Source organism: Elaeis guineensis, chromosome 2 (genome assembly GCF_000442705.2).
Source record: "Elaeis guineensis isolate ETL-2024a chromosome 2, EG11, whole genome shotgun sequence".
NCBI lineage: Eukaryota > Viridiplantae > Streptophyta > Magnoliopsida > Arecales > Arecaceae > Elaeis > Elaeis guineensis.
The window spans coordinates 39,180,110-39,206,733 of record NC_025994.2 but is presented as its reverse complement, the minus strand read 5'-3'; the positions used below and the strand labels follow the sequence as shown (position 1 = coordinate 39,206,733).

General features: G+C 42.3%; 1 protein-coding gene across 1 annotated transcript in view; it reads right to left on the bottom strand.

The window, feature by feature from the left end:
• Nucleotides 1-2,890: 2,890 nt before the first annotated feature.
• LOC105036140 (double-stranded RNA-binding protein 1) overlaps nt 2,891-26,624 on the bottom strand; it is a 37,092-nt gene continuing 13,358 nt past the window's right edge. The window contains exons 2-5 of the mRNA XM_073251741.1: nt 4,579-4,814; nt 4,274-4,493; nt 3,956-4,129; nt 2,891-3,208 (exon numbers count right to left, since the gene is read on the bottom strand). Of these exons, the coding sequence (XP_073107842.1) occupies nt 3,177-3,208; nt 3,956-4,129; nt 4,274-4,493; nt 4,579-4,814 (662 nt within the window). The 3' untranslated portion in view covers nt 2,891-3,176. The remainder of the gene's footprint in view (nt 3,209-3,955; nt 4,130-4,273; nt 4,494-4,578; nt 4,815-26,624) is intronic.

The window sequence follows — 26,624 nt, the reverse complement described above, 5'->3', positions numbered from 1 at the left end:
GAAGGCTTCACCCGGACTCCTACGGGAGCCGGACTCCGCCCACGACTCGAGCTGCAGGTAAACTTCGTCCGAACTCCTACGGGAGCCGGACCTCGTCCCTGACTCTAATTGCAAGTAAGCTTCGTCCGGACTCCTACGGGAGCCGGACTTCACCCCTGACTGTGATTACAGGTAGGCTTCGCCCGAGCTCCTACAGGAGCCGGATCTCGTCCCCAACTCCGAATGCAGAAAGGCTCCGTCCGGACTCCTACGGGAGCCAAACTCCGCCCACGACTTGAGCTGCAGGTAGACTTCGCCCGGGCTCCTACGGGAGCCGGATTTCGTCCCCGACTTCAACGGAAAGAAGACCCCATCCGGGCTCCTACGAGAGCCGTGCTCCAAGCTCCTCTCAGACGGGTAGCCAGTCACGTCTCCCCGTCAAACACCCCGCCGAACTCCGGCCGATAGGCCCGGACCCCCTGGCAGGCCGCGGCAACAGCCACGACTCTGCTCCACCTCCTGCGATGGATTCCACGCGGCCCCGTCACTCCCTGACAGGCCGTAATAATGGTCACGGTTCTGCTCCACTCCCTGCGGCGGACCCTACGCAGCTCCATTACTCCCTGGCAGGCCGTACTAACGGCCACGATTCTGCTCCACTCCCTACGGCGGATCCTATGCGGTTCCACCACTCCCTGACGAGTTGCGACAACGGACGCCGCTCCACTCCCCGCAACTGATTCCACGTGGCGAGCCATGATGACAGTCACGACTCCACCCCATTACTCTTCATGATAAATTCCTCCTGACCATGGGCAGCCCACGGCCAGACGATTACAAACATCACTATCAGTCTGTTGCTCCCTTCGCCTATAAAAAGGGGACCCCAGATACGTTATTCTCTAAGCTCTCGTTTTTATCTAGAAACTCTGCTAAAATTTCCGTTCAAGCACTCCATTCTTGTTGAGGCAGAGAACTGACTTGAGTGTCGGAGGGTCTTGCCGGAGCAACCCCACCTCCGGTTTAGACTTCTTTTGCAGGTCCCAGCGGCGACCGCGACTCCAGCTTCTCCGGCGCAAGCAGATTTTTGCACCAACAGATTTATTATAGGAATATGAGTTTGAGTCAAAAATAATTTATTCTATTATATATAACCCTTGTGACCTAAAGGGGTAGTAGTAATTGAGTGTCCTGGAGATCTGATGTATTGAAGGTTAGAGTTCTTGAGATAATTTTGTACTATATAATCTTCAATATTTTATAGTAAAGCTTTTGTACTATCTCTACCCATACCTAGGTCTGTTGTTCTTCTCCTATTCTCTCTCTTCCTCTTCTTTCTCTTTTCTTTCTTGTTTCGTTATCGCAACAATTTCCTATACCATTATTTTGTGCTAAACAAAAACCATCTATGATATCCCTCAACTATCCAAGCCACGTTTTTTAGACAAGCTTCATCACCCATGAGCCAGCATGGGTGGCTGGTGCTTGGTCATGACAAGGTTTTCATGATCATGACCTTGGGTTCGTAAAAGCTCAAAAAGTTACGCATGACCTGGCATAAAGGGTATCCTATCACAATAAACCAGGCCCAACCTTGACAAAAAAAAAAAAAAAAAAAATATATATATATATATATATATATATATATATATATGCAAAATTCTTTGTGCACTGTGGCAGTGTAGAAAATTTAACGTGGAGTGCACCACCTCATCCGATTGGTCCATATAGTTTCTATTTTCCAACGCGCATTTAATGCCTGCAGATTGATTTTTTCGTTTAAAAATTTTGTATGACAAAAATATCTCTATCTTTTAAAAAAATTATGATATTCTATATCCATATTATGACATCTGCATCCATAATATACACAGAATGTCATAATTTTTTTAAAAAATTAAAAATATTTTCGTCATTCAAAATTTTCAAACAAAAAATCGATCTGCAGACATTAAATGCACGTTGAAAAATAATTGGACAAAAATATCTCTATTATATTATAATATATTAAATTATATTATAATGTATTAGATTAATCGAGTAAAACGATGCACTTCATATTGAATTTTCTATACTACCCATGGTGCACAAAAAATTTTTCATATATATTGTTGAAGGAGACTGGAACACCATCGGCAACGGCACCATTACATGTTGCTCTGAACTTATACGCAAACCCATTTAAAGATCGCTATGCTTTTTTACCAAAAAAGAAAAAGATCGCCATGGTCCAAAGAAAAAGCAATTAGAATATGTCAACTGAAATAAAGTTCTCTTGGGAAAAAAAAAAAAACGTCTCCTCCACCAGATTCTAGATCAAACCATGGCACATTTATTTAAATAACCTTATTTTCCTGTTATTGCCCATTCCTTTGTTCCCAAAATGCGAGTCAAAGGCTCCCAATCTATAATTCCACTTTTAGGAGTAGCTAACAATCTTAAAGAGGATCAACCGTCAGCCGACAATGGCATTATCAAAAGATTGGGGATTGGAAATATGGCCAACTTTCCATAGGTAGACATCCAGTTCCTTTGGATACAAACAAGTAATTAATATTAGTTTGATCATATCCCAAAATTATTTCATATTATTGTAATAACCTATGAACTGTTCAAATAAAAGTAAACTAGGAAATAATTAATGCACTTTATGGCAAGCCATGTATAATCTCTTGGATCCCCTTGTGGGGAATCAAGTACCGCATTATTTTTAAAATCTTATGTAATTTCTGCAACCCGAAAAAGCTAATATCAGAGATGTAATGGAAATTTGGGCCTCCAGTCTCGTCCTGGGGAGCAGGTCAAACCAAACCACCACCTGCATTCACAGTGAACTAAAGCAACTGTCTGAGTGAGCATAAAATAAGAATTTTATCATTTAACACCATCCTGGGAGTTACCTTCACGGTTTGAGAAGTCTAAGCTGACAGCCACCCACATATCATCACTAAAGGGCAGCAGGGTGGCGCCTTCAGGCAAGACCTGGTCAGTTTTACGTGGATATACCCGAATCCTGTTACACAATAATGAGCAAGTGCCTTCTGCATTGGGAAGTTCAGTATCTGTAGCTGCTTTCATCATTGTAATTTCAGGATCCTTGAGCTGCTGAACAGTAGCAGAAGACTGATCATTGAAAGAATCATCATTTTCCACGAATCCACTGGGTGAGTAGGTTTTCTGATTGTCAGGGAGAGCCTTCACCGAATCAGCTGGGTGGGTTCAAGCTTATCTGCACAGATATCGGACAACTTACAACCTCTTAATAAGTGAATTTTCATGTTGCACATACTAGCATGTATGAAGTTAGATTTTCAATCCTAATAACATCAATTGTCGGTAAAAAAAACTGGTTTCCCATCAATATCTGATGAAACATATCCAAGACACAACCTTCATGGCGTGCATATGGCACCCAACATATGTAACAATTGAGATATAGTCACAAGAACACCAATAGTAAAGTTATTGTTTGCAAATGATCTATGATCCAATGTAGATGAATGATATTGCGTGTGAATATGCAAAGTCAGTCAAACAACAACGAATAAAACGAGCAAGTAAACATCCAACACTACAAGTAGAGGATCACTATTGACATTTGCTGTTGTAGCTCTATCTATAGCACTAGTTTTGAACCATGACGCACGTGCATGATATGGCATGGGTTTGTGGAGTAAGAGTGCGCTTTCTTTTTTTTTTTGGGTGGCACAAATGCATACATGTGCATGTGTGTATCAACAGTGTAATCGGATGTTACTGGTGAGCACCACATCAGGCAAAAGCATGAGAGCTTTCGGTCAACCAGGCACTAAACCAGCAGCTAAATTCTGATCATGCATTTACACGTAAGAGCATCTCTATGTTTGTCTAAAAGAAGCATCAATCTGACTAACACACTGAGATCAGAAAAATATAATATACACATGAAAACTTGTCAGCACTTTAGCTTCAGTCACAAGAAAATTGAGATATTCACCTGAAGCAACTTCAGCCACTTTGTCGATCTTGACCTGTGACACTGGAACTGAGACATCTCTTGGCTCGTGCAACTTCATGACAACAGCTGACTCTAAGCTTGAAACCACACATGAAGGTTCCTTCTGCAGTTGGCCACTTGAGGGAAGACCAGAAGGAAGTTTGCTTAATCTACCTGAAACAGCATCAGATCAGTTAAAGTTCTTCACTGCCACGCCATCCAGGTAACAACATAGGAACAGGTACACCGAAAAGCTTTGGTCTCTTTGCATCTAAAATCACTATTCATAACCAATCAAAACTTGATGCAATGACTTACGCTCGTTGAGCGTACACCATGCAACCTTTGCAGCATTCGTTTCTGCCTGTTTTTTAGTATTTGCAACATCTCCCTCGAAACTTTCACCTTCTACCTCAACAGTGGAGGAGAAACTGGGCTTATGACATGCACCATCTCCGACAGTTGTGTATTTTGGCAAGGAAAAGCCTTCTTTATGAGCTAATTCTTGTAAAAGGTTTTTGTAGAAACCTGTCTCACCCTGCAAGACGGGGAACATATTGATAATTATGCTAAAAAAACCTCTAATCAGAAATGTATAATGGAGGACCAGATCCCCAACTTGCCTGCTGATTTTCTTCTGGAAGAGAAGACATCAAAGCAACTTTTGCAGCATCATGTTCAGCTTCTTTCAGTGTGCTAAAGTATTGTGAACTCTCAAAAATTTTTCCATTAAATGTAACTGTAGCCTTAAAGCGAGGAGCATGAGGTAAACCCTCACGAATATAGGTATATATCGGTAAATCAACATTTTTCCTCTGTGCAAAAGTCTGCAGCTGATTCTTGTATGGCATTTGATTTTCTAGAAGTAGAACAATTTAGCTTAAGTCCATTGAAGGAATAATGATCTCAGTAAAATTTGAATAACATAGTGGGTAAATGAATAGCACATAGTAGAGAATAAAGCAGTCTGACACAACATGGACATTATTCATCTACGTGTAGACAGGATGACATTGGCAAATATTTCTTCCACTAGACATTTTAATTCTTTTCAAAGGTTCTATACTTGTTTATTCCAATAGCATTCAAGGTTGTACTTGTTTAAATAAAATATAACAATCATGCATAATTTCCAAGATAATCATAACACAAGCCATTATCCAAGAGCAGAAACAAGATCATACAGTACAGTAAAACGAAAGCTGCATTATTTACTTATGGAAAGACAGAAAAGTATAGCAAGTTATTTCCCCACCAAGCATTTGAGTGAAAATACATCCTTAAGGCTAAAAAAGACTCAGTATAGATAAATTTCAAAAAAATGTTCAATTAAAATACATCAATAATGTACTAGACAGATTGGACAGTGAGATGCAGAGAAGGGAGGCCCCTCCCCGTTCTTGATAAACTTGCAGTACATCTATGAACAAGATGTTCACCACCTCTTGAGGCAGTTATTATTTGCCTGAATTCTATCTGTATGAACACAATATCTGAAACATATGCAACCATGTGATATGCTGCTTTCTTTTTCATCAGCAAATCTGCATTACGGATGATTATCCAATTTGATGTCACTATTTTGTCCTTCAAGAAAAGCTTTCAACTCCACATATTGCATCACAGAATTCATGAAAATCTAAAGATCCGCTCAAATGTCCAAGAATTCCATCATCAATCTCCTAAACAAATGGCAATGAAAAGATGCAGGAATTATTCACTTCAAAGGATTAACAAGGAAGCTAGCTTTGGGCCATTCAAGCAGGTTGTTTTCTTTTTTCTTTTTCTTTTTTTCCTATTACAATTTTGCCTGTCACTTTTCCCCTCTCCATTCTCCCACTCACTCGCATCTCCATGTTTAAGATAACAGAAATGGTTCACTTTTGTCGTGAGAACATGACCAGTGAAAAGGCAAGTCTTATTTAGAACTATTTAATCAACAAGAGAGAGAACAAGCAAGTCTTATTTAGAACCATTTAATGGACAAGCAGGAGAAGGAAGACAAAAATGACAGGATATGATCTACAAATACAACATAGCGATGGAAATGAAAAAGGGCATTTCAGCCTTTTCAGGTATAATGCATTCATGGTAACTTATAGATTGCATTCACTATTACAAACCTAAATCATCTTGAAAGCAGTTAAATGGCAATTGATGGTTTAAACTTACTTAGGACCTGTTTGGCACCATTATTGTTTTTCACTTTGGTTACTCTGCAAAATACATAATGGAGATTGATGTTGAAGACAGCACTTGCACAAAGCTTCTACTAATTCTTGCTTTCAATTCATTCTTTTTCTCTAGCAATAAAACTTCACTTCTGAAATCCCTAAAGATTTTACAAACTAGTTTAAGAAATAAAGGGTTTCATCGTGCATCCTGTTCAATCTAATTCATTTTTCTTGGGTCTTTGAGAACAAAAGTAGAAACAAAAGCAATCCCAAATGGCATTCATGCTTTCTTTCTATTGCTTTATTCTTTAAATCAGTTTGACCATATTACTGCCTGTTGGGGGATATTTCCTCGGGCCGAAGACAGGGGCAAGTGGCTAGTTATGGGCTAATGAATGCGGTAAGATGGCCCGATCCTAGCTTCGGCCCATAATGATCCTTCAACCTAAACCGCCGTCCTGAGCAGAATTCAAGGATTGGCCTCTGTTGGCTTTGTCATCATATTTCCTTCTATCTCTGTAGCGATCGGCTTTCAACATAGACGCCTGCAGATAGCGGGGTATTTGGGCATACTAAGCTCTAACTTTGGCCATAAGCACGAACTGATCCTCATCTTGCTTGGTGAGACTCAACTCAGCCATTTCCTTCCCTCAACATCCGCTTCCATCAAATTGTGCCAAACTCTCGACTGAAGAGGTAGAACCGATCTCACCTACACTTTAATTCAAAATTTAATATCGACCACGACTTTCAGTTGATTCCGGAATGGAAAAGGAAGGTGCGATAACCACCCCATCGATCTCGATCGGAAGTCTCGTCGTGCCACACCTGAATCGCCCCATGATCTCTCTCGACAGTTAGACAACTCTAACCTACAAAAGAATCTACAGGGGACCTCTTAAGATACACGACCATAATCCCATAAACACTCATCTATTTTTCTGTGATCTGACTTGAGCGTCGGAAGATCCCCGTCGGAGCCAACTCCAGTCAGAACTTATGTGCAGGTTTTCCAACCGGGAGGATGCACCACCACTCCAGTTTCTTCCGACCACGATCCAAACTTCAGCGGCAACAGATTGACGCTAGAGGAAGGATCATGATCCAATTTGAGGAGCACCAAACAATGATTATGGCATCACGACGAGCGTCCCCCCAGAGATCCAGTACCACTGCCACCTCCCAGCCCGTGGAGAATGTGGCGGTCCAGCAAGTTCTGAAAAAGCCACAGACAGAAGTCCAACAACCACCTCCCCTACCGACGACAACTGTCAGTGCAGAACAGTTTCAATTACTGTTCCAGCAAGTTCAAACATTGACCACTGCCGTTCAGATGATGCAACAGCTGTATACAGCATCACTGGTGGTGGCACCAGCAGTGGCCACTACGGTCACACCTCCACTGGCCAGCACAGTATCGATGGTGAATCCATCTTCAGCAATTCCTCCATAACAGCCTGCAGCAGCACTGCAAGCGTGACCTCCACTCCCCCCATGAAGCCCTAAACGGGGAAGGCCGACTCACTACAACCGACCCCGAAGTCCCGAACCAAGACGACGATCGTCGAGTCCTCATTCTAGGCAGGACTCAACATTTAGTCGGCGATCCCCACGTAATGTTCTGAAAATCATACTGCTGCTGACATCGACCGTAAATTTCGAAAGATATATGAGCGGATCGAGACGATCCATCATCAAGCACCAGCTCTCGATGACGGATACAACACTAACCCACCATTCAGTGATTGAATAATGTAAGAGCCGCTTCCCTTAAACTTCAAGATACCACAATTTGAGAGCTACCATGGGATCACCAATCCTATGGACCATTTGGAGAGTTTCAAATCCCTGATGCTCATCCATAGGGCAACCGATGCCGCCATCTACCATACCTTCCCATCTACTTTGAAAGGTATAGCCAGGGATTGGTATACCAGTTTGAAGCCCCAGACGATCCATTCCTTTGATCAGATAAGCCGGCTATTCGTTGGCCACTTTGTGAGTAACCAAAGGAAACAAAAAGGATCGAACTTCCTGATGAACGTGAAGCAAAGAGGAGAGTCCATCAGATCTTATCTCGGCCGTTTTAATGCGGCCGTATTAGAAATACGCAACCTGGATCAACGATTGCAATGGCTGTCTTGAAGGATGGATTACTAAAGAACGATCTTCGCTATTCTCTGAAGAAAATCTATCCTCGAGACTTCACCGATGTGCTGATCCGAGCGGAGAAATACGCTAGGGCAGATGAGGCGTTTGAAGGTGAGCCCCCGGTGGTTTCTACCAAAGGCAAGAAGGAAGAAAAATCGAAGTCTCCACCAAGGAGCCAACAGCACCCTCGTTTTCCTCCCAGACGTCGAAGATCCCGAACTCCCCCATGAAGCTCTCGACAGAGGGATGGCTCTCAACAGGATTGGTGCATGCCTCCACCTGGGAGGTTCACCAATTACACCCCTCTGAATGCTGCCCGATCCTAAGTGCTTATGGAGATCAGGGATCGGATTCCAAGAGCACCAAGGTTGAAGTCTAATCTCAGTCGGAGGGAAATATTGCCGCAATCACTGCGACCACGGCTATGACACCGAAGACTATGTCCAGCTTTGGAATGAAATTGAAGAACTTATTCGGTGCGGTCACTTGGACCGATACATCCGACATTGACAGGATCAGCAGGAGGGGCAACGAAGATTACCGACCCCGCCTGAACTGCAGCAAAGGGAGCCTTCTAGAGATCGACCTCCGACAGGGGTGATCCATGCAATAATTGGAGGATCCCACGGAAGGATGGAGGAAGCAGCCGAACCATCCAAGAAGTCGAAGGTCGAAGAGTCCCTTGCTTTCACTGAGAAAGATGCCCGAGGGATTCAGTTTCCACATAACGATGCGATGGTTGTAATTCTAAATATTGCAAATTATGATGTACATCGCATCTTAATTAATAATGAAAGTTCGGTCGATGTTTTATTTTATGATGCTTTCTCTCAAATAGACATATCACCGGAACGATTGGGATGGATGGACACCCCACTTGTGGGGTTTACTAGGGATGCTGTGCCAATCGAAGGAGTAATAACTGTTCCAATAATAGCTAGACGATCCTCTCGATGATCTAAAATCTAGGTGGATTTTCTAATGGTCCGAGTGCTTTCAGACTATAATGCAATCCTCGGACGACCAAGACTTAATGCATTCCAAGCCGTTGTATCCACCTATCATTTGAAGATGAAGTTCTCTACGAAATTCAGAGTTGGTGAGATGCATGGGGATCAGGCCTTGACGCGACAATGCTACAACATTGCACTTCGCGGATCAAGACCATTCGAGGCCTACCCAGTTGATAGGTTGGACACTCGGGACGATTTGTCCGAAGAAAGAGGAAAACTGGTGGAAGACCTAGAGATGATCCCACTTGGAGATGGCAAATCGGAGCATACCATCCAGATTGGGTCGCATCTCGACTAGGTAATCAGGAAAAGACTCATCTTCTTTTCGCAGGCCCATGCTAACGTGTTCGCTTGGGCACCGACCAATATGTCTGGCATTGATTCAGAGATGATGATGCATCGATTGAGCGTCAACCCGAAGTACAAGCCTATTAAGCAAAAGAAAAGAAACTTCGTATCTAAACGGCAAAGATGATAGCCGAAGAAGCGAATAAGCTATTCGATGCAGGCTTCATTCGGAAAGTCAACTACCCCAACTGGATCACGAATGTGGTCCTTGTGAAAAAGACGAATAACAAGTGGAGGATCTGCATCGACTTCACAAACCTTAATGAAGCATGTCCGAAAGATAGCTACCCCTTGCCTTCCATTGACTAATTGGTGGATGCAACTTCGGGCCATGAGCTCCTCATTTTCATAGATGCCTTTTTCGGATATAACTAAATCCGAATAGCTCCTGAAGATGAGGAGAAAATGGCCTTTATTACTGACTGAAGTCTCTTTTATTATAGGATGATGCCTTTTGATTTGAAAAATGTAAGTGCAACTTACCAACGCTTAGTCAACAAGATTTTCAAAGACCAAATTGATCGAAATATGAAGGTTCATGTGGACGACATGCTTGTCAAAAGCAAGGCCTTTCGAAACCATATTGAAGATCTTGGAGAGACCTTTGTGACATTGAGGAGGTACAAAATGAAGCTAAATCCTACAAAATATGCCTTTGGAGTGACTTCGGACAAATTCTTAGGCTTCATCATGTCCTATCGGAGGATAGAAGCCAATCTAGAGAAGATTCAGGCTATAATAAAGATGAGCCCACCAAGAAGTATAAAAAAAGTTCAGCGCCTCACCGACCGGGTGGCAACCTTAAATAAATTTGTCTCGAGATCAACCAAACACTATCTTTCATTTTTTCAAACTTTGAAGCAGCCGAAAAATTTTTAATGGACCGATGAGTGCCAGCAAGCCTTTGGGGAGCTGAAGCAATATTTGGGCTTGGCGCCACTCCTTAGCAAGCCGAACATAGGCAAACAGCTTTACTTGTACCTGACAGTATCTCCAGTGGCAATAAGTGTTGTGCTGGTCTATGAACAGGATAATGTTCAAAAGTCAATCTACTACACCAGCTAAGTCTTACATGATGCGGAGACCAGATACACAAAGTTAAAGAAGTTGATCTTTGCGCTCGTTGTCGCAGTCAGAAGACTTCGGCCATATTTTCTTGCACACCTAATATGGTGTTGACGGACCAACCACTCAAAGCCATTTTGCATCGTCCCGATACCTCTGACCGACTGGCGAAATGGGCCATTGAACTTGTAGAATTTGAAATTCAATACCGACCTCGACCATCCATCAAAGCGCAGATCCTAACGGACTTTATCGTGGAATGTACCATCCCGGATGATCTAGAGATGCCTGAACCTATTCAGAAAGATGTAGTAGATGAACCAGAGTCATCAAAATCGAAAAACTCCAGAGTAATATACGTAGATGACTCATCCAATGCCGCTGGATCAGGGGCCAGGTTACTGCTGTTCAAACCTAAAAGGTTTATTGCTGAATATGCCCTGAGGTTCAGCTTCCCAGCTACCAACAATAAAGTGGAGTATGAAGCACTTCTGGCAGGACTAAGAATCGCCAAAGAACTTAAGGTATCAAAACTAAAGATCTGCACTGATTCCCAATTGATGGCAGGACAAGAGAAGACTTCAAAGTTTGAGAAGAAAACATGAAAAAAATACCTGCAGAAAGTGAAAAATATGATATCGGAAGTTCCTGACTTCGACATCCAGCAAGTGTCTCGGACTAAAAATTCGAAAGCTGATCTGCTATCAAAATTGGCAACCCTAGCACCATAGATCTTTCATGGCAGTTATTTTTTGAAATCCTAAAAAAGTCAAGCATAGAAGATCCGGCCCAAGTTTTGCAAGTCGATGACGAACCCTGTTGGATGGATCCTTTTATTCACTTCTTAAGAGATGGAGTGCTGCCTGCAGATTCAAAAGAAGCTGGGAATATTAGGTTTCAGGCTGCCCGCTACATCTTCTACAATGGGAGACCCTACAAGCAATCCTTCTCTCTGCTTCTCTTAAGATGTCTTCGTCCATCCGAAGCTGAATATGCTTTTCGAGAGGTGCATGAAGGAATGTGCGGCAATCACCTAGCTGGCAAGTCCCTAGCATACAAACTACTTCGGCAAGGATATTACTGGCCCAAGATGCAAGATGAAGTAGCTAACTTTGTTAAACGGTGTGACCGATGCTAGCGAAATGCTAATGTTCAGCACCTACCATCTGTGCCGCTCACTCCAATTACTGCCCCTTGGCCATTTACTCAATGGAGGATGGACATCCTAGGTTTTTTTCCACCAGCATCAGACCAAAAAAAATTCTTGTTAGTGGTCATCAACTACTTTACCAAATGGGTGGAAGCTAAACCCCTCGCCAAGATTACCGAAGTCAAAGTGACCAATTTTGTCTAGAAAGCTATTATTTGCAGGTTCAATCTTCTTCGGGTGATTGTTACAGACAACGATCACCAATTCACAGATTTGAGGTTCACTAAATTATGTCAAGACCGTGACATCTCCCAGCATTTCACTGCAGTGGGCTATCCTCAGGCCAACGAAGAAGCCGAAGTTACCAACCAAATCATTTTACAAGAGCTGAAAGCTAGGACGACCGAGCCAAAGGAACTTGAGTTGATGAGCTATATAATATCCTATGGGCCTACCGAACCATCCAAAGAACTCCGACGAGAGAGACTCCTTTTAACGTCTCCTTTGGAACCGAAGCTGTCATCTCTGTAGAACCGGACTCCCCTCACATCGGGTCGAAAATTATGATGACCAAGATAACGAAGAACGGCTTCGGACAAATTTTGGATCTGCTTGAGGAAACCTGTGAGAAGAAAAGAGTGAGGATGGCGGCTTATCGACAAAAGGTGGTGCGGTACCACAATTCCCGTGTCCGGGGTAAAGAGTTCAAAGTCGGAGACCTAGTCCCACGGCAAGCCGAAGTATCTCAACCTATAGAACGTGGAAAGCTGAGTCTCAACTGGGAAGACCCCTATCAGGTGGATGAAATTATCCTATCAGGAATCTATCGTCTAAAGCAGTTGGACGGAATACCTCTGCCTCGGCCCTGGAACTTTAATAACTTACGGATGTATTATCGATGATGTTATTCACCCATTGAATGTTATATTTTACTTTAAAAATATTGTTATTTTCTTTATCTTCCGATGTTATTCCGATAAAATGAATTCTTTTTGGGGATTATCCGACTAATATGCTATGAAGGTGGCTAATAAAAGGAAAAAAGAGAAGGATACCAGGAAGAGACAAAAATTGCAGAGAAGGTATGTATAGACATTCACATAAACACTCATTTTTTCATTACGTCAAATGTTTACAAACAGAAGACAGAAAAACAGACAATAACAGAAACACATAGGAAAAAAAAAAAAAAAAGAAGAACAAGGACTCCTCCAGGACCACAATTCCTTGACCGCACCAAGATCAAGATCCAGTACAAGAAAAATTTAATCCTCATCCGAAAAGAATGCCCCAACCTCGTCATCGCTGTTCCCAGGACGAAGACGGTGCAGATCCAGCTATGGCATCAGGTGCTTGATGCGGGCTTTGTAATTCTCAAAATCCTGCATAAACCCAACCGCGGAAGCATCCAGAAGCTCTCCCTTGAAGGCCTCTGAGGCCTTGAATTTGGCGATGCAGCAGAGACGGGCCTCTGCAAAGGCCTCAGCAGTGCCGGAGCGAAGCGTTGCCCCAATGGAGGAGCCCTCATCGAGAGTCCTTGGAGGAGGCTCGTTAGGTGCAGTTCTTACCCTTTTGGTGGAGCCCTTCCCCTGAAAAAACTCCACCTTCTTCTTGGCGGCTTCCTTGACTTGGCAGGGGGCAGGCTCCATGGTCTCAAGGAGATAAGAGGAAGGAACGAGAAGGGGGTAAAAATTTGTGGGAGCACCAGTGACAGAAAGGGACAATTTATAGAAGATCCAAATGAAAGTGCACCCATACGAGAGCCAATCCGGATCCTCCATGTGTCACGTTTCAAATTTCAACCATCGCTGCAATTCGCTGTGCCTTCCTCTTATCTAAGCGAAGTCAGCGGAATGCTTTGAAAGCCACCCTAATTTGCCACGTGGCGATTGATAAATGGCTTAGAGAAGACCATCAGTTGATTTTCTTAGAAAATTCCACCTGCCATTATGGCAGGAGTCCCAAGGTATACCATGAATGGACGTTTTAATTTCAGGAGGACGTCTGATCGGTCGCGACGATTCTTCTCCCAACGGGTAGCAAAAACCTCTGTCACTAAGAAGCAAGGGCTAACCCTTGAGGATCCCTGAAGGCCGAACCCACTCTTCAGCGGGTCAACGCCCAAGAAGACCTTAGTAATCAGGAGAAGCAGGGGGTAACCATCGAGAACCCTCGAAGCCCACCAATATTCATCCGGGCTAAAGATTGGAATCTATGAGCGGGAGAACCCCCGAAGCCCGTTGATATTCATTGGGACTAAAGATCGAAATCTACAAGTGGAGGGTAACCAACGAGAACCCCCGAAGCCCGTCGACATTCATTCAAACCAAAAATCGGAGACTACGAGTGAGGGCTAACCCAGGAGGACTCTCAAGCCATTAGCTTCGACCAAGCACTGAGCCAAACCTAAAGACATGGCCGCTCTACAGATGTCATGGCAAGCCATCTCAATATGGAAACAATTCATTCAAATTATAAGCCTCATCTGTGAAACAGCAAACTTGTGCAACAACACCATAACGCCGAAGCTTCAAATCTTATTTCTTATCAGAAAATTTTTCACAACAGTTACAAGATAGAGGATTACAAAAGACAAAAGAAGAAAATATAAGGATTGAAAGATCAATCCTTGACTGACAGAGCTTCGACATCCGATGTTCCCGCCAGGTCTAAAGCTGGAAGGTGAGAATCAACCTCCGAAAAAAGCCTTCTAACCAAGCTTCGACATTCTTCAAAGCCGAGATCTATCACCTAAGCTGACACATCCTCAATTGCGATAGTCATATCGTGCAATATCGAAGCAAGCCGATCCTTCAATAATCTGACAGTTGCTTTAGTATGCTCAACCGCAGCCGCCTGTTCTACGAGCTGAATTCGGAGTTCGATTAATGCGGATCTATCCTTATGGACTCCAGAGAGATCAATAATCATTCCCTTGGTCTTGGCCAATTCATTCCAAACATCATCAACCGCCAACCTCTTCGCATCCAATAAGCGATAAAAATTTCTTATTTCCCCCTAGCCTAATAAAATTCTTCTCTAAGCTTATCAATTTCTTGCTTGGATTCGTCGCCGATCCTACATGAGGCCAAGTCATATCACAGTCTTGCAATCTCATTTCGAGCCGCTTGCAACTGCTCATTAAAAAGGGATTTTTTCGCACCCATCTTCCAATTGGCAGACCTGACAAAATTGGCAATTTAATCACGCTCTATAGTCAACCTATATTTTTCGAAGAAGTATTTTCTGTTCGTCTCCTCTAGACGCTTTTGTAGACTCCTTTTCTCCATCGCCGCCCCCTCGTTACTAATCTCAAATCTCCGAAGTTTTGCCTTAGCTTCGACAGCATCCTACTGGGCTTGATGTAAGTTCCTTTCAAGAATTTCGATTCGAATTATAATAGATGAGACCCTCAGAAGACAATCCGATATTGGGTGAACATGCGGTCACAGCAATCACATCGGATCAATTGAGAAGAGCATCATACACAAATAAATCTAAAAATATGGGTAAAACTTTTTCTATCATTAATTTCAAAAGCCAATTTTTACATTGATTAACAAAAGAAGAAATAAAAGGAATACAAGTTTAGTTATGCCCGACCTCGGCATAAGGATCGATCGATGGTGGATCAGATGTAACCATGGTTAGTTGCTCCAATGCTTGCGGAGGTGGCACAACATCAGCAGAGATGAGTGCTGGGACAACCTCCAGAGGTGCGGTCGCTTCGGACGGTCCCTCGCTTGCCTCGATGACCGAAGTCTCTTCGACGGCTTCTTCCTCTTCCTCCTCTCTAAGTGGTATAAAAAGTCCCAATCCATGTCTGGAAAGTGCTCCCTCACTTTCTTGCGGCAAATATCCAAACCAATGTTGAAGGCATCTTGACTGAAAGCGTGTTTTTCATCCGAATATTTCGTGGATGCACGAAAGGCTTCTACAGCTGCACATCCTGCTTCAGCAGTTTGTTCTTGGGCTTTTCTTTCAACGTTAATGACCTTAGCCTGCACTTTCAACATCTCCTTTTTCTCCAAAGCCAACACGGCTTCGATTTCCTTCAACTTATTCTTCAACTGGGCTACCTCAACTTTAGCAACTTCTACCCTCAATTTGGGCTTTGACCTCTGCAGCTTCGGCTAACTTGCACTTTTTATCTGCTTCGGCCAGCTCCTTTCCAGCATCGTTCATTTTGGTGATAATAGTTGCTGCGTAGTGTCCCGCCTACACTTATAAAACAGGGAGTGAGCAAAAAAAAAGAAGAAACAGAAGGAGGTTCACCTTCATAAAATCAGAGATCATCTGCCTCTGCTGCTTCAGGCTATCCTCTTTCTCGATCTCCTCCAGACCATCATTGAGGAGCATACCCTTGAAGGAGCGGTTGGAGTTTTTCCAACTATCAAAAACCCCCTTAGCAGTAGATGAACCCTGACCTTGTTCTTGATTCATCAATTCTCCAACAGAGTCCAACTCTGCCAATACCGAACCAACTTGGGGCACAGGGAGCATAGTAGGTTCCGAAAGCTAGCTTCGAAAGGGAAGAGTCGAAGTGGCTCCTTCTTGAGTTGAAGTCAGAGGAGCCCTCTCCTTTCTGCCTTTGTCCGAAACTTTAGATTTCTTCGGAACTCCTGCGGACAAAGGTGTCATCCTTTTCGACAATCCCCTCAGCAACTTCTTTATCTCTTCAGGCTTCATCCTCACTGCAGAAAGGTTCAACATCAGTGAAAAGCTACAAAAGAAGCATTGGGAGGAATAGAGATCTCCTCACCTCTGGGACCGGCCGAACTAATTCTAGCATTAAAGAGAGACTACTCTAATAGCAACTCATTTAGCGGAAGAACTTTATATCCCCTCAAAGTCTCAGAGCGCTCTTGGTTTTCATCTCCCAACTTCGAGATCCGAAAATCAGAATCCCTCGGCCGAGCCCAATGTGGACATCTCCACTCCTCTATAGAAGGACCGAAAACGAAAAAAAACCCAACCTTTTTTGGTGCCCCCTTTATCAATGCGGAGACTCCTCTCAGTGGAGAGACATACCACCAATCTCCGATGCACCTCTTCATGGTGTAGAAGGATCGAAAAAGAGATAGAGAAGATTGGACCCCGACTCTAGAGCAAAGAACTAAAAAACCGACAATAAAACGAAAGAAGTTTGGAATAACGAAGCACAAAGGAAGATCGAAGAAGTGGAAAATCTCGATAACAAAAGGATGAATAGGAAGCCTAAGTCCGACTTTAAAAGCTTCCTCATACAAACTTATCTTACCAGAAGGAGGATTTACTCTACCACCGGGACCGGGAGACTAATTAAAAGGTAGAAGGGATTCTATAATGAACGCGAATGCGATTTAACTCCACACCCAACTTAGACTCAATCTGATCTGGAGCAAAAGATGTGGCGCCCTATTCCAAGCCTCCACTAACAGGAATACCCCTAGAAGAAGGAGATGATTCAAAAGAATGATTTTCGTTAGAATCCTCCATTAAAGACAGACATAGGGGACAACTGAACCAAGAAGATAAAAAAGAAGCAAAAAGAGGGGAGAAAGAAAACCAACCTGCTGCAACGCAATAAGAAGAGAGAAGATAGTAATTCTTCAAGAGATGAAGATGATTGCTTGAAGAAAAACCGCCGACAAATCGAAAAACCCTCATGAAGAAAGGCAGGAAGAGAAGGAAGAAAATCTGAGAAAGTATGGGAAAAGTCAGAGGCTGTCTGCATTTTAAACACGAAAAATCGAAACCATCCAGATACCGAATCCTGTCTGACCGCCAGATGATTGACACATAGTGCAATCCGCAGGTAGTCAAGAGGCATCAGTCAGCCAATTAATGATATGCACGGAAAATGAGGCGCACCATTCTTTTGATTCTGTCAATTGCCCCTGGTCATGATTGCAGTTTGAAGTGGCCCCATGATTCATCCAAGAAACATGCATCACCTTTATGTGAAGAACGATGCATCTTCGATCAATCAGAATTCTGGTACTCCCTTTGCTCAAATTGAACTAGGGAGTAGGGGGCATGTGTTGGGGGATATTTCCTTCTTGGACCAAAGACAGGGGCAAATGGCTAGTTATGGACTGATGAACACGGTAAGATGGCCCGATTCTAGCTTCAACCCATAATGAACCTTGAACCTAAACCGCCGTCCTGAGCAGAATTCAAAGATCGACCTCTATTGGCTTCGTCATCATATTTCCTTCTGTCTCTATAGTGACCGGCTTTCAACATAGACGACTGCAGATAGCAGTGTATTTGGACATACTAAGCTCTAACTTCGACCATAAGCACAAACCAATCCTCATCTTGCTTGGTGAGACCCAACTCGACCATTTCCTTCCCTCAATATCCGCTTTCATCAAATTGTGCCAAACTCTCGACTGAAGAGGTAGGACCGATCTCACCTACACTTTAATTCAAAATTCAATATCGCCCACGACTTTCAGTTGATTCCGAAATAGAAAAGGAAAGTGTGATAACCACCTCATCGATCTTTATCGAAAGTCTCACCATGCCGCACCTGAATCGCCCCATGATCTCTCTCGATAGTTAGACAACTCTAACCTACAAAAGAATCAACAGGAGACCTCCCAAGGTACGCGACCATAATACTATAAACACTTCTCATCTATTTTTCTGTGATCTGACTTGAGCGTTGGAGGATCTCCGTCAGAACCAACTCCGGTCAGGACTTGTGTGCAGGTTTTCCAATCAGGAGGACGCACCACCACTCCAGTTTCTTTCGACCGCGATCCAGATTTCAGCGGCAACACTGCCAATCAATAGCCAATCCTATACATTTATAAAGAGAAGAAGAGTCTTTAGTTTTTAAAATGTCAAAGCTCAAGATGAGTGCTAATGAGTGAGCGAGTGTGTGTCTGTGTCTAGTCTGCGTTACTTTTGATAATAAGGAACAGAGGATGGGCATTAGGATACATGCCTTGAGGGCTTTCCTTATCACATCCTTAGGTAATACATTGCAACCATCCAACTCTTGGGACAGCCTAGCATCGTGATACCATACCAAGATTTCTTTTGCATTTATTTTTTAATTTTTCCCTCAAATGAAATTTTAATAAATAGTTAAATATTTTAAGGCCCTTTAAGCATGGTTTTTAAAGTCAATAATGGAGTGTATAATACTGGTACTAGGCTAGGCTCTCTCTCTCTCTCTCTCTCTCATTTTCTCAACTTGAAGCCTTCCCATGAATAAAAAGACGAAAAGAGAGCAACAAGTGAGCCACACTCCTCTGAAAAACAACAAAGAGGCTTGGTTGGGTCCCAAACAAGACCTGCCAAACTGGCTTGGTAATTAGCCCATCCCAACGGACTCAAAGTGAGACATCACTAACTCACAAATTAATCAACACCCACACCGATCCCACATACCATTACATTTATGGAACAATGTTGTACTAGTGAGACCAGTGAATATTGCCAATCCCTTAAGCTTTGCCATTACCCATTTCTCTAAGTGTCAGGTTGGGCAATTCACAGCAAATTCAAAGGTCCGAGGAGCATAGGTCATAACTAAAATCCATTAAGCAAAATCAAAATCTGTACTCCAATAATATCAGCATTAGAAACTTCAAAATTGACCACCCATTGTTAAACAATCAACATTTGTCAAAAAGAAAATGGGAAAACAAAAGAAAAGAAAGCCCTCATCCTCATCTCCTAAGGTGTCAATGAAGTAGCTCAAGCAATGAGAAATATTGGCAGACCCTTTCTAATTTTAAAAAATAATATTTAAAGTAGGTATCTGAAGCATATTCCGAAGAGTATTTGAGAAATGACAGTAATGATCTTCATCCAATAGAGACATACAAATTTGAAGTATCCAAGCTTCCTTCCTAGCAGGTACACTTTTTTCAAATGTACTACATAAACACTTAAAATTACACATCCTTCTATGGTAAATTACAAAAACATCCCTAAGATTTTTTTTTTTACTAATTACAATGAGCCCAGCAATATTACTATCCAACAATAACTTCTTTTAATTCACCTTATCAAGAATTTGGAAATACCCAGCCATTTTGGCAAGCTCACACTCTTTATTGGATTCCAGAAATTTGCAAAGATGACATTGTAACATAGGGATATATATTCCATAAATATGGTAATATAGAAATTGTAACATGTAGGAAGATGTATTGCATAAAAAAAGAAAGAAAAAGGAAAAAGAATACTCAAACATCAAAATAAGGCAATTTAACTCCTAAACATTTTGTCTTTGGACAAAACTTCACAATAATGATTAATCCTTAAAGCAACATTGGTAAACAAATAATTGGTTTGACTAGAATTTTGGATAAATGGTTAATGAGACTGAATTGGCTGAATGTCATCCAAGGATAAGAAAAAAATATGCCAAAACTTTTTCTAGAAAACTGAGTAACCTAAAAGTAAAGTGTGAATCAAGGTTCTCAATTCCGATACCAATGGCCGTTTCGGTCGGCCGATGCCACGGTTCGGTACGATTCCGTACTGAATCGAACCGGCACAAATCAACAGAGGGAGGAGAAAGAGAGAAAGAGAGGAAAAGAGAGGAAGAGAGAGAGAGGAAGAGGAAGAGAAAGAGAGAGGGAGTCCGCCAGAGAGGTGTCGGAGGGCCTCCGACTAACCGCCGTGGCCGTCAGATGGCGTAAACGCCGCCTGCAGCTTCGCGGCATGAAACAAGAGCAGTCGCACCTGTTTCACGACTTTTTTAAAAAAGCCCGATAATAGTAAAATCAGCAATGAGTTTGTCGGCTTCACTATTTCTGAGCTTTTTTTAAAAAAAAAATTGAAATAGTGAAGCCGACAAATCAATTGCCGACTTCACTATTTTTAAACTTTTTTAAAAAAATTCTAAAATAGTGAAGCTGACGGACCAAGTGCCGACTTCACTGTTCATCTTCCTTTTTAAAAACGTGAATAGAGGCGGTCGCCCTTGTTCCGCGGTCGTGACTCCGTCCACGCTGCTTTCACCACTCGATGGCCACAACAGCCACCCGGAGACCTCCGACGGCCCCTCAGGCGTCCCATCCTCCTATCTTCGACAGCCTCCTCCTTTGTCTCTCTCTCTTTGTCGCTCGTTGCAATAGCCCTATCAGGCACACCAAGCTTCCACCGACCTCCAACGGCCATAGAGGGCCACCACCGGCCTCCGACGACCTCTCCCTCTCCTCTCTCTCTTCCTTTGTTTTCCTCTCTTCTCCAGCACCAGCGTGTGCCATTTTTCCTGACGGAACCATCCCGATTCTCCACCGGTACGATTCGGTACGCTCCAAACCGGCCAGTTCGGGACAGTTCTGAAAACCATGATGTGAATAATTGTTGAAACTTCAACTTTCAAAAACCATGGAATCCAGTGTATCAAAAAGCCCTAGGCGCACTAAAGCGCAAAGGGCTGTTGGCGCCTAGGCACTAGGCACAAGGCTTAGGCGCACGTCTGAGTGAATCTAGGTGCTAATTAAAGCACAAAATATATAAAATTATATAACAGCATCTGTAACACAAAATAGTAGTATTATATAAACTAATGAACCTCAAACAATAATCCAAAAACCATAATAATGAATCTCAAGGCTCAAACAACAATCCAAACACCATAATGTCAACTCAAACAACAAAAAATAAGCTGGACCTTAAACAACTAAAGATAAGTAAACTAAAAAACATCATAATGTCAACTCAACTCTAATAAATATGTCTAAGATTCTAGTAAAAATAATCAGTCATTGACTCATTGGCCTCAATATTCATCCTCATCATAGTCCAATGGCCCATAAGCATCTTCCCCATCACCAAATTTGTATCCCTCATCATCTTCCTCATCTATTTCAGCCTCTCTCACAACGAAGCATGATTTGAGCCAGAACTCGAGCCTGCTGCCCTCTCCCCTGCCTGCCTCCTCTTGACCTCAGGTTAAATCTTTCCTCTTCTACTCCAGAAGCTCTAGCAACATCTCCCCATGTCAAATCTTCACCATCAAAAACAGATTGATTCTCAGCAAATTCTTCTTCAATCCTTTCAGTTAACCACTCATTACTTTCATCTATATCTTTCAATGAAATAGGATCAAGTGTATCCCGCAGCTTAAATCTCCTCATCAAAGTCCTGTTGTACTTAATATATACCAAATCATTCAAGCAGGATTGTGCAAGCCTATTTCTCTTTTTGCTATGAACCTACAAAATGGGTTGAAGTTATATTAAAATTGGTTGTCTGCTTATAAAGTCCAAACTAAGCTAACATCTCGTAGGTACTTACATGTTCAAAAACACTCCAATTTCGCTCACATCCTGATGAGCTGCATGTAAGGCTCAGAATTTTTATAGCAAACTGTTGTAATTTAGGAGTTGAGGCTCCATATGAAGACCACCAATCAGCTGCAAATAATAATTAACAATTACTTAGTCAAATAAGAATGTTAGGCCTTTACTACTAAATTAGTGACTAAGAATTTTTACTTGGTGCCTTTGTCTTCCTATGCCTAATTGCCATAGGGATACCAAATAAGCCTTCAGCATTTTGGTACTTTGAAAGCTCTTCACCAATCTTATCTTGATCACCAAGATCTGGAACCAGCCTTGCAATGCATTTATACAACCCATCCTTCACCTCTTCATCTTGCTCAATTTGGCGGTTATCATAATAATACTCAAGCTTCAAGTAATGCCCAGCTGCATGTAAAGGCTGATGTAGTTGGCAATTCCACCTAGTATCAATGATCTTAAAGACCTCACTATATTTATCCTCCTTATGGTGGAATGACTTTGCAATTGCTTCCTTAACCCTATCCATGGCCTCATATATGTAGCCCATAGCAGGTTGTTTTTCAGAATCAACTAAACGAAGCACATGAACAAGGAGACCTGACACTCTAAGAGTATAAAGAATACCACTCCAAAATGAAGGTGATAAAACAGCTTGACATGCCTTTTTTCCCACTTGCTCATTTGCCCATTTACTAGTTGACCATTCTTCAGATGTAAACATTTTTCTTAAATTATCACGTTGCCTATGTATGCTTGATAGTGTGAGGAATGAAGTAGCAAACCTAATTTTTGCTGGCCTTAGCAAGTTTCTGTGGCTAGTGTACTTTCTAATCATATTCCAGACACTAGAATGGTTATTAATATACCCAGTCAATTCAATTGCCCTTTTGATAGTTCTTTTAATGGAAGGAAGCTTTCCAATGTCTTCTAGCATCAAATCCATACAATGGGCAGCGCAAGGTGTCCAATATAATGGGAGATACTTTGCCTCCAAAGTCGTACTAATAACACAAGTTCCAATGTCAGACTTATTATTAACAAACTACTAACATAAATATAGTAATAAGACAATTATAAAGAAAAATACTTTAAGCAAACTTACCGGCCAATCCATAACTTGCTGCATTATCAATTACGACTTGTACGACATTCTCAACTCCAACTTTTTGGACCATCCTATCAAGTAATTTGAATAAGTTTTCTCCAGTCTTCATGTAGACAGATACATCAACATATTCAATAAACATACTTCCTTTTAAACAATTGACCAAAAAGTTTATCAATGTCCTCTGACTCTTATCTTGCCAACCATCAGACATGATAGTACATCCGATTCTTGCCCATTCCTCTCTATGACTCTTCATTATCTCATCAATGTGAGCTACCTCTTTTTTTAGAAGAGGAACCCGAACTTCATAAGCAGTTGGAGGTTTCATGCCCACCCGATATCGTCCAATGGACTCAATTGCAACTCTAAAACTATCTAGTTTCATAGCCTCAAAGGGAATTGCAGCTTCATACATCCATCTTGCTAGGTCTGCACATGCTTTTTCTCTGAGCTCTTTCTTATATGCATCATTGATAGTGGTCTGCTTTCCCATTTCTTTGTTTCCACTTGTTCCTTCTCTTCTAATATTGCAAAAGGCATCCATAGGACCATGTTGTCTTGATTTTTTATTGCCCTTATTTCTCAGATCTGTAATTTTCTTTCCATGAGGATCAACCATGACAATTTCATCTTCTTCCTCATCTTCCAAAACAACATCATCATAATCAAGCAGCAAATTTAAATCATCCTTTTCGTCTTTTTTCTTTTACATAAACTCTCTAATTTTTACTTTCACATGTTCAAGGCATTTTCGGCATGCTATAATATTTCTAAAAGCTCCAACTAAATGTTGCTTTAGCCTATAGATGCCACCTTTAGTTTCTTTGCTGCAAAAGCTATAGGTGACATTGTTTTTGTTTTTAGGATCTGCCAAATAGCCATATTTCCATCCTGGATCTTTTTTAACATTTTCAGAGGCCATGCTGCATGTAAATGAACAATTACATGAGAATGAGCATAACGGGAAAAAAAAAAGATAAAATAGAGAGAAGAATAGGCATGCAATGAGAGAGAGATAGAGGGAGGAAGAGATCAGTTCAGGAAGTACCGGACAGCAAGCAAGTAGAGAGTCCAAGAGTCCTTCGCTCCTGTTACGTGCGTTCACTGATTAGGTGTGCCGTTTCTTTGGTTTTCTGGCTGAAAGAGAATTCTAAAAGATGTGGACTTCTTCTTGGTCAAGAATAGTTTAAACTTTAAAATTTAAATAGAGATAGACTTGTTGGTTTTAAAGTTTGTTTTTTAGTTAAACGAAAAGGCAGTTGGCAGCCCACTTTAGAGTCCCTAGGTAATTAAAATTTAAAACTCTTAACCTAATTACCAGTTGTACATTCCTTATTTGACTAAAATTCTAAAAAATCCTATTGGGCGTGCTTATTGAGCGCCTTTCATGAACCAACTAGGCGCACGCCTAGGGTGCCTCAAGTGCACCTGAGGCAAATTGCCTCGCCTGGCTGTTATTAAGCGCCGGGCAGCATGCACCATGCACCAACGCCTTAGGCGCACCTTAGGCGCGCCTTTTTATTCACTAATGGAATCAACTAAACATCCCTGGAGAAGGGAGGAAATAGACTTGGAAACCTGATAGTGCAGCAAGTAGCTAGTCAATAGAGGAAATTAAATGTTAGAATCGGTAACCTTATGCAAACTCAATAAAATGGATCAGGCCAAATGCCTGGTAAAAAGTTGCATCAAAAAACTGCCTCCTGAGAGAACATCTTATGCAGAAAAACACTAATATGCATCAGCACCCCAAGTCTCATCATACAAAACTTTCGCAATCATTTTTTTTTAATTGTAATCATTAGGAAAAGCTTCATGCTAAACTAAAAGTCATCAGGATTCCATTTCAGAATTCAGTACTTAGAAGAAAGGGCATGGTGATGATATAGTTACAAGCATGTGAGAGGAGTTTTTACATGCACTAAAATTGATATCTTTCAAATTTCCTATTGATTAGCTAACCCAATAGCTTTAGTGCTATTTTACGAATGAAAAAGTTCCATCTTGGTGGTTTACTTGTTTATATATCTTGTGAATTTGCTTCAAATAAATGTGTTACACTGATTACATGCAAAATAAAAAGAACTAGACAGCCAGAGAATTTGGATTTTGGATAGAACCATTCAGGCAGCATCACTAATGTAGCCTCAACATAAATCACAAATAAAACGGAAATGTGCCAAAGTAATTTTCAGATCTGAATGGATCTGAATATTTTTTTTCCTTATATTGCATTCAAAACAATGAAAAAGGCAGTAAAAACAGGAGAAAAGAGGAGAAGAAGGGTTTGATAGAATAAAAGCAGCACAGAGAGAAAAGAGATAATATTAACAGGTAAAATGTCCATAAAAGTAGTTACCTCAATCGACAAAATCCAGAAATCGTACATAATTCATCACTTCCCATTAGCCCATATTTTAAGACATTCAAAAAATCAAAAATCCCTAAAACAATATTTCCTAATCATGAAAGAAATCTCAACATAATGGAGTTTGGCCCCTCATCTTGTTAGACTCAAGGAAGGACTCCTACTCAACCAAAAACCCATTATATCAAATCCACTCACTTTCCAACAAACAATAACTTAAGACTTTCAAAAAAAATAGTAAATTCCTGATTCCATGAGATTCCATATGTTGGGTATAAAATACCCCCAGCCGAAGTCCTCAACAGAATCAACGACTCCGCCAACAAGGCCGACCTTAAAGGAAGACTTCGTCCGGACTCCTACGGGAGCCGGGCTTCGTCCTCGACTCCAACGGCTGCAGACAGACTTCGTCCGGACTCCCGTAGGAGTCCGGACTCCGCCGACAACTCCGACTTCAAGTTGACTCCGCCCGGACTCCTACGGGAGCCGGGCTCCGTCCTCAACATCAACTGCTGGTAAGCCCCGTCCGGACTCCTACGGGAGCCGGACTTCGCCTTTAACTTTAATTGCAGGAAGACTCCGCCCGGACTCCTACGGGAGCCGGGCTTCGTCCTCGACTCCAACGGCTGCAGGCAGACTTCGTCCAGACTCCTACGGGAGCCGGGCTTCGTCCTCGACTCCAACGGCTGCAGACAGACTTCGTCCGGACTCCTACGGGAGCCGGACTCCGCCGACAACTCTGACTTCAAGTTGACTCCGCCCGGACTCCTACAGGAGCCGGGCTCCGTCCTCAACATCAACTGCTGGTAAGCCCCATCCGGACTCCTACGGGAGCCGGACTTCGCCTTTAACTTTAATTGCAGGAAGACTCCGCCCGGACTCCTACGGGAGCCGGGCTTCGTCCTCGACTCCAACGGCTGCAGGCAGACTTCGTCCGGACTCCTACGGGAGCCGGGCTTCATCCTCGACTCCAACGGCTGCAGACAGACTTCGTCCGGACTCCTACGGGAGCCGGACTCCGCCGACAACT